The 9,449-nt window shown below is 43.0% G+C and overlaps 1 protein-coding gene across 1 annotated transcript; it reads right to left on the bottom strand.

Moving 5' to 3' along the window:
- Positions 1 to 1,076: 1,076 nt before the first annotated feature.
- LOC106415865 (caffeoylshikimate esterase) lies at positions 1,077 to 3,158 on the bottom strand. The gene is made up of 3 exons (XM_013856676.3): positions 2,752 to 3,158; positions 1,847 to 2,192; positions 1,077 to 1,551 (listed from the first exon to the last, which is right to left on the bottom strand). The coding sequence occupies exons 1-3, from the start codon at positions 3,083 to 3,085 to the stop codon at positions 1,245 to 1,247; spliced, it is 987 nt and encodes a 328-aa protein (XP_013712130.1). The 5' UTR covers positions 3,086 to 3,158; the 3' UTR covers positions 1,077 to 1,244.
- Positions 3,159 to 9,449: the final 6,291 nt, after the last annotated feature.

Here is a 9,449-nt window from a genome sequence, read left to right as displayed (position 1 = left end):
CATACCAAGGAACCCCTGTACATTTACTTGCCGTGTAGATGGATCATGGAAGAATGATGGATTCACGAGTGGAGTAGGATGAATTTTACAACTTCAAGATGGAGCAATAGATCTCCTAGGCCTGCAAGATTGCCATAAGTTAATTTCGCCACTACATACCTAGCTAAAGAGTTTAGTATGGGCATTGAAATGTTTATCTCGCCATTAGCGATTCTGCGATTACTTTGTTACTGATTCCCAAGAATTAGTCAAAATGATCACAACACTAGAAGACTGACCAGCTTTTGCAGCTGAACTTACCGAGTTTAAAGCTCTTTGGACGTCCTATCAGGACGGAAAAGTGGTTTATCAACCCAGATCCAGTAACACTCAAGTGGACTTCCTTGCAAGGCACGCTCGAACAAAAAACCGTGTTTTCTCGTATGTTAACACGTCGGTGTCTTATTAGCTAGACACTAGAAACTCGTCTTTCGCGGATTCGTAGTAAGATTTTCTTTGTATTCTTATTGTGATAAAAAAAAATTAAAAAAAATTTAAAACTTCAACATTGTTCAAGAATCATATAAGTGTGAATAGAGATAATAATGGTAAAAGGTAAAAAAACAAGGGACGACTGGATCTTTACTTCGGTCTCCGTCTACAAATTTAATTCGATAAAGCAAAACAATTAGAGAGATAGAGAGAGGCTTAGCTAATAGGCAAGTTTATTTTTCCTTTTTTCACATTGTATTGCGAAAGTATCGTTTCATCATGACTATGAAGACTAAATTCTAAAGGTAAGAACAAATTCTTGATTTTCCTATAAAAAACAATCAAGTTAGATATTATGGGTTAATTTGATGAATGACCATATTGGATATATATTCTATGATGGAAAGGCTGATTTCTCTCGCAACATCAGCTCTTTCAAATTCGCCACCTCATGGCTGAGAACTATGCTATTCCTTCCCATTCAGTAATGCATGGTTTGTTCCAAAAAAGAAAACTACTTGGTTTGTGTCGTCCACCTTCAGTGTTGCTCCACCTTCAGTGTTGCTCATTTAAACATGTTAAATCTTATAAAGTGTCAACCAAGATTTAGAAAGGGATTCTGTAATCCATGATATATATAGAAGTTATTATTACATCCCAAAAGTCATGTTCTTGGATAAAACATAAACAACATAACAACTCGAATCAACAACCACTATGAACCATGATATCAATGCACATTTCTCTTCACAAAATGAAAGTTTCAATCTGCTTTACTTAGATCCATACCTCTCAACCCTCTCATCAATCCACTCTCTCATATCCTTCAACACAATAGCAACATTCTCATCTGGCTCTCCTTGAATCAATGAATGGTACATCCCATCATAAAGCTTCAGTGTTTTATCATCACTCGATGCCTTCTCATATAGTAGCTTCGATGATGAAGGACACGTCACTCCATCAGCTGTCCCGTGCACCGTCAGAAACGGAGCAGTTACTCTCCCGAAATTTTCCTGCACGTATAGTGTCTTCCTCAGTAACTCTCTCATTGTTCCCACTCTAGGCTTCCCCGTGTACCTGTAAAGCAACATCCAGTCTTTTTTTTTTGAAAAATATTGGTCTAAAGAGTAGGCCTGCTTCGGACCGCGTAGGGCATCACCGATTTTATGTTATAATTTTAGTTGTATATACAACATTACGGAAAAATATATGAATAATAATAAGGGAATAATTATTTATTAAGCGTAGACGATTATGCAAAATTTTAAAATGTCAGAGAGATAAAAGAAATGTCATTACTAAGCTAAGAAGACCGACCATATATGTCTTTTTAAGACCATGTATGTTTGTAATATAAATCTCTTTATATTACCTTTGTGGGTTAGCTGCAATGATCTTGAGCTTTTCCGGATCATGGATTGCCTTCCCAACCATCTTATTATCCGGCATTGCAGCCCACGTATCAGCCAAGCCAAAGAGGAGACCGTAGGCGAAAAGGTGAGTCTTGCTTGGCTTCATATCCTCCGGGATAACAAAGAGAGGAGCGGAAAAGATCAAACCGGTCCAAGTATCAGGTTCGGATTGAAAGTACATGAGAAGTGTGGCAAGACCTCCCATAGATTCACCAAAGAGGAAAGCAGGAAGATGCTTATACGGTTCACTGTCACGAACATGCTTAAAGAAACACAATGATGTTGCTGCAACTTTCTCCATATCACCTGACAAAACCAAACAAAAGGCCGTGTCCTAAGGTCTTTACTCACCCAAAACATATTCAACCTAAAACCCTAATCTGCAGTGAGACTTCAGTTTCAAGTAATCTCTCTGTTTGCTAAAGTTAAGATTTTTCAGTTAACCAAAAATATTCAAAACAGAGTTCTTCAAAAAGAAAATAGAGGAGAGAACGAACCCATGTAGCACAAAAGATCATAAACATTTTACAATTATTTTGTAACACATTCAACTTAAAACCTTAATCTACAGTGAGAGTTCAGTTTCAAGTAATCACTCTGTTTTGCCTTAGCCTTTACACATCAACTAAAGTTGAGAATTTTCAATTAACCAAAAAAATTTCAAAACAGAGTTCTTTAAAAAGGGAACAGAGCAGAGAATGAACCCATGTAACATAAAAAATCCTAAATATTTTACTTTTTTTTTGGTAACACATTCAACTTAAAGCCCTAATCTACAGTGTTCATTTTCAAGTAATCTCTCTGTTTTGCCTAACATTTATTTAATTAAAGTTGAGATTTTTCAAAAACAGAGCAGTGAACGAACCCAAGTAGCAGCGGATGCCATCGGAACGGCCGTGACCAAGAAGATCGGCGGCGAAAACAGCGTAGCCCCAATTGCAGAAGCTCATGCAGATCTTCTGGAACATCCAGCTCGTGTCGGATCCGTACCCGTGAGACATGTACACCGTCCCTTTGATCTCACCATCTAAGGGAAGAAAGCTCTGCGTGAAGAGCTTGCCGTTGGGTGTTTCGAAGTAGGATTTGGTGTTACGCACGCCTTGGGAAGTGTAGTACTCTTCCTCCGGCATGTCTCCCCAGAAATACGGCGGCGGTGTCGCCGGAGCTGAATTGTTTGACTTCTCCGCCTCAGATGACATCGTTTTCGCTTTCTTTTCTTCTTCTCTACTGAATATGGTTGGTGGAGCTTGGGAAAGTGAACGCACGAAGGAGATAAATGAGAGTACATATATACAAGGAATATTAATTAAACTTGATTTAAATTAAAAGATAATTATTATAATTAATAAAGGTTTTTGGTATTCATTTTTTTATTACAGAAACAGTCCGTTTCTGACAATGTAAGAAAAGGAGAATTATCATGCCACATTTAGTAAATAATTACTTCTTCCCTTTAAAAAATCTTATCTTCAACAACTATTATTATAACTTTGTAAAAAAATAAGAAAAAGCAACAACTATTCTATACATCAAAGTTAAAAACATTTAATCTTTTCTAAACTCGAAAATAATCTAAAACATTTAACGCTTGAAAATTGAGACATTGTAGTTTTCTAAATGGTTTTGATTCTGTTATTAAAAATGATCCTTTTATTTATTTCTCAGTGTTATGAATATCCATCAAAATTAAATGTAATAAATATGATTAAATTTAAATAACTAAAAAATAGGAGGGGTAAATGATTGATTTCTTCAGCTCACCAACTACGCTGGGGTGGGGTCGGATAAGGTTTGATGGGGTCAGTAGAGTTGGTGCGGAAAGTTAGTGTGAAGATCCGACCCGACTTGACCTAGTTCATGTCGGATGTGTCATTTGTTCACCTACCCCGATTCGGTTCGCTAGTATGAGCCTACCTAACTTAGCCACCTAACCCCATATATTTATACCGCTGGTCCGTTTTATTTCAGCCTGTCTTGGAGAATTATTAAACAGTGGGCATTTATATGTTTTAAAACCCATCGGGCCTTCTTCTCGTAAAACTATTAAGCCATTGATTACACTTCTCTTTCCAGACAAAACCTATATAGTTCATCATAATTGTGACCCAATTCATATGTTGCCTAAATTAATGTTTCTATTAATATTTACAATGATTGGAATTTTTTTTTTTTTTTTTTTGAATAAAAGTTAAATTTGATTCAAAAGAAAATATACTTTTTACAGCTCAAGCTACTTGTTCTTTTACTTTTTCAGAAAGAGAAATAAAAACTAGGAATTTGTCCAAATACAATTTAAGCTTGGACAGCTCCAATCCATGTTTGATATGCACCTCGCAAAACTCTAGCGTGGTGGTCCCTTCGCACCTCCCCGCAATCACCGGAAAACTCGGTCGTGGTCTCTACGGTATCAGGAAAAACCGGGATGGGATCCCAAAATCCCAGAATCCTCCCGTCGATCGGAGGAATGAGCGCCTCAGCGCGAGCATGATCCTTCATGCCACCCTTCATTAACTTCATCTCCTTCTCGAAAACGTAATCGTCCGCCCGCGTCTTCCAAAGGCTCCCGACTGAACTGCGACACTCACGGAAATCGCCTAGCGAGGTGAAAGCATCCTTGAGGTTACTGTACTCGACCTGGAATTGAGAGGTGCGAGTCTTCATCACCTCAACAATCTCCCTCTTGCCCTTCTGTTCCACCTTACGAACAGCCCTCGCATGATCACGAGCGAGTTGCGCATCTCGCGCCAACATATCGTCTCGCATGCAAGCAAGATCCTTTTCCGCTTTCTCCGCTTTAAAGCGATAGATCATGGCTTCTCTATGGCTCGCCTCAATGGCCGATCCAAGCAAGTTCAAGCCCTGCAAAACCGATTAACACGTTATAAGCAAAAAAAAAAATATACTTGAAACGATCGCCAAAATTCTTAAAGCCTATACCCCGTTGATGATACGAGATCCTTCCGCGACGACTTTCGGCCTCCCCGACTCGTTCGTAGCTGGAGGAGCATCGAAGCCCGAGGGAAGACCAGCAAAGAAATCATCAAAGTCCGAAATAGGAACCTCGCTCGTACCGCTTCCATCGCCGAAAGCAAAGTCTGGATCCTATCCTGGAAGCATGGAATCGTCCACCGAAAACTCAATGTCACCAAGGTCAATATCTTTCCCCTTCGAAGAATTCAGCCCCGTCGCAACCGTGGGAGCAGCGTCGGGACCTTGGTCATCGGGCTCGGAGTCACTCCCTGTTTCTCCGCCCAAAGCAGGACTAGGATGCACAAACCTCAACGCCTTTCGAACTCTCTTCGGCGTAAAGGAAGTCCAGAAAAAAGGACCGTTCCTGAGAAGATCCCTCACCGCGATAATATCCTAAGGGAACGGAGCAAGAGGATTGATGAAGGGACAATCGTTTGGCAACCTCCGGAACAATTGGATACAACTCTTTTCAACAAACGCAGCGTCTATACGAACGAAGAAGAAAAATTTCTTCCACGAGTTGAAGTTGGAAGTAAACCCTTTAACCACTGACATGAAGTTCTGAGGGACCACCTATACTTGTCCGTATCCTTGACGATCTGTAACCTAAGAAGCACTTCAAAGTGATCGACGGTAAGGGAGAGACCATGCTCGTAGCTCAGGATCAGGACTCCAATGAGGTGCTGGATGCCAAGGGGATTCAGTTGGCTTATCGCCAGCTCGAAACGATCCAACACACGGACGATAATTTTGGGAATCGGGAACCACAAGCGACAGCGCACAACGAATGCTTCGTAACAAGTAAAGTAACCTTCCGGGGGACTGCTAGCGTGCTCTCCTTGACAAGGAACCCAGAACTCCACCGCATCCGAAATCTGATAGAACGACCACATGATCTCGAGGAATTCGCTAGTACTCCTACTTGGTGCACCTTCCTCGACCGGGCGACGGTTCATGACCGGGAACGACTTCTCTTTTGGAGGTGTGATCGAACCATAACACGCGACCCACAATTCCTCGTTCTCGGCTGGGTCTACCGAATGAGGAACGAATTCTATCTTTGGCACAAGGAGCTCTTCAGGAACGTTCGCGGGCAAGGACCCTTTCTTCGAACTCCTTTTCTTACTCGACATTTCGTATTTTCCTTTTAAGAATCAAGAAGAAAAGGGTGGAGAGAAAAAAAAAATTCAATAGACCTCTCTATGAGAATGAGTAAGTGTAAATGTTGTGAAGAAGTTACCTCCCTTCTTATAGGTATGAGAAATTACTATTTACTTACGGATTTTCGGACACGAACTTCGCCCAAATACACCAATCAAGTCCGAACTCGCCATACTGCGCGTTAGAATCTCACTAGAAATCCACGATTCTAACGAGCTAGGGGGCTAACTATTGGGGTCGAAAACGGTTACGACGAAGTTAACGTCCAAATCCCCGCAGTATGTCTTTCCGCAACAAATCCCCGAGCATGATTTGTTGCGGAAAGACGTACTTGTATTCTGCGGGGACAGCTGAATTTGTCTTTCGACAAGCTGCCTACGTACTCCTTTATGGAGATCCTGCCATTTCGTAGTTCGGTCATTGCAAGTTGGTTTGTTTACTGATAGTATTTTTTGAGATGCATCGCGTTCCAGGTCCTTGGGATTTTTATGCCTTGCATGTTGGCTATTTCGTAGGAGCCCGGTCGGACGATTTTTTCGATTTTATAGGGTCCTTCCCAGTTTGCTCCAAGTTTTTCCGCGTTTCGTTCAGCGGTGTTTTGGAAGACTTTGCGAAGGGCCAGATCTCCTTGATTAAATTTGCGATTCCGTACGTTGGAATTATAGTACTTTGCAGCTGCGTGTTGGTAATTTTGGATTCGGATGAGCGCTCGATCTCGGCGCTCGTTAATGAGATCGAGATCATCCTGGAGCATGGCGTTATTGAGCTCCTCTCGTTTGGGAAGTAATCTTCTTCGAACACCGGGGAACTCTACTTCTGCGGGAATCATGCATTACTTTCTGTACACCAGAGCGAAAGGGGTTTCTCCCGCTGCTCGCCTCAGGGTGGTACGGTGGGACCAGAGGACTCCCTCGAGTTCGTCGTCCCACCTGCCTTTTTTGGCCTCTAAGTGTTTCTTCAGTCCGTCGAGAATGATTTTATTAATCGTTTCAGCTTGTCTGTTACACTGCAGATACCTAGGCGTCGACTTGTTAAGTCGTATCTTCCATTTTTCGCAGAACGCCTCGAACCGGGTGGAGATAAACTGAGATCCATTATCGGTTACGATCTTGCCAGGAACTCCATGCCTACAGATGATGTTTCTCCATACGAAACTTTCGACTTGGATATCTTTTATACTCGCGTATGAATCTGCCTCTACCCATTTTGAAAAGAAATCGGTGAGGACTAAAAGAAAACGCTTTTGCTTTGAATTATGAAGGGGTCCGACGATATCCAAGGCCCAGCGCATAAAGGGATAGGGCGATGTGATGGAGGAGAGAACTTTGGCTGGTTGTCGGATGGTTGGAGCATGCCTCTGGCATTTTTCGCATTTTCGTGCGCACTTCTCGCAATCTCCGATCATTGTCGACCAGTAGTATCCATGGCGTTTGATTTTCAATGCCAGCGATCTTCCACCGGAATGGTTGCCGCAGGACCCAGAATCTACTTCCTCCATCACCTTTTTTGCTTTTTCCCCTTCCAGGCACGTCATGAGTGGTCCGGAGAATCTCCATTTGTAAATTTCCCGTCCACTGTTACGTAGCGCGCAGCCTGTGTTCGGACTTTGCGGGCTGCCCATTTCTCGGTGGGCAGGTGTCCGTTGATAATGTAGTCTCGAATATTCTGCGGCCATGGGGTATCGCAGCCGTAATCAGATTGCTCCGATTGCGGTTGTATCGTAACTTCTTCTTCCTCGTCATCTTGACCTTCTATGAGGTTGACGACGATTGGTGGTACGATGCTCGGATGTTCGATGAACTCGAACGGAATTACTCTTTTAAGTCCTGGGTCAGAACTTGATGCTAAGGCCGCGAGAGCATCTGCCTGAACGTTTTCGGAATGGGGAATTCCCGTAAGGGCAAAATAGTCAAACTCTTGAGCTAGATTTTGGACCAGTTTGAGGTACGCGTCCATCCATTCGTCCCTGACTTCATACTCTCCGCTGAACTGACTTGCCACTAACTGGGAGTCACAGTAAGCGTGGATGTTTCGTATCTTCAAGCCGCGAGCCAAACGCAGCCCTGCGATGAGTGCTTCATATCCGGCCTCGTTGTTTGAGGCGTGGAATTCCAGCCTGAATGATTGCTCTAAGATTTTGCTTGTCGGAGATGTGAGGCGGATTCTGATGCCTGATCCCTGCTTGGATGAGGATCCGTCAACGTGGAGGAGCCAGGTGGAATTTGGTTCCTCGTTGGTTATGGTCCCTGTCGGTAGTTCGACCAAGAAGTCTGCAAGCACTTGTGATTTTATGCTTGTTCTCGGTCGGTACTCGATATCGTATTCGCTCAATTCAACCGCCCATTTGGCCAATCGGCCCGACTGACTCGGGCTATGCAGAATCGTCTGTAGGAAAAAAGTTGTGAGGATGACGATCGTGTGGGATTGGAAATATGGTCTTAGTTTTCGGGCCGATGTTACGACCGCGCATGCTAATTTTTCCATTAGCGGGTACCTAGATTCGGCATCCAGCAAGGTTTTGCTTATATAGAAAATAGGTTTCTGTTCACCGCGTTCTTCCCTGATCATGACGTCGCTCACAGCTGTTGCCGACACAGCGATGTACAAGAACAAATGTTCCCCCTCCACGGGTTTTGCGAGGACTGGAGGGGAAGCTAAATACCGCTTTAGCTGTTGGAAAGCGTTTTGGCATTCTTCCGTCCATTCGAATTTTTTATTTCCCCGTAAGACATCGTAGAAGGGCAGGCACTTGTCCGTTGATCTTGAAATAAATCGGTTAAGTGTCGCGACCCTACCGTTCAGCCTTTGAACTTCCCGCTTATTCTTCGGTGAAGCCATCTCGATCAGTGCATTGATCTGTTTTAGATTAGCTTCGATGCCGCAGAATGTGACTAGGTAGCCGAGGAATTCCCCTGATGCCACGGCAAACCTGCATTTTGTCGGGTTGAGCTTCATGTTATGGGAATTTAACTGCGCGAAACATTCCTCGAGATGTGATACGTGATCCTTTGCTTGGAGAGATTTGACGAGCATGTCGTCGATATAAACCTCCATCGTTTTACCAAGTTGTTTGAAGAACATACGGTTCACGAGTCGTTGGTAAGTTACGCCAGCGTTTTTGAGGCCGAAGGGCATTACCCTGTAGCAATAGGTTCCGCGATCGGTAATGAAAGCAGTCTTCTTGCGATCGTCAGGGTTCATCATAATTTGATTGTAACCTGAGAAGGCGTCCATGAAAGACAGAAGTTCGTTACCCGCCGTTGCTTCTACTAATCGATCGATGTGTGGCAGAGGGAAACTATCTTTTGGACAGGCCTTGTTTAGGTCGGTAAAATCCACGCAAACTCGCCATTTCCCGTTTTTATTTTTAACTACTACAGGGTTAGCGAGCCAGTCTGGATACCTCACTTCCGTTATTGACCGGACTTTAAG

The sequence above is a fragment of the Brassica napus genome, chromosome C6 (assembly GCF_020379485.1).
Source record: "Brassica napus cultivar Da-Ae chromosome C6, Da-Ae, whole genome shotgun sequence".
Classification (NCBI taxonomy): Eukaryota; Viridiplantae; Streptophyta; class Magnoliopsida; order Brassicales; family Brassicaceae; genus Brassica; species Brassica napus.
The sequence above is the reverse complement of the archived record's forward strand: the minus strand, read 5'-3'. Positions and strand labels throughout refer to the sequence as shown.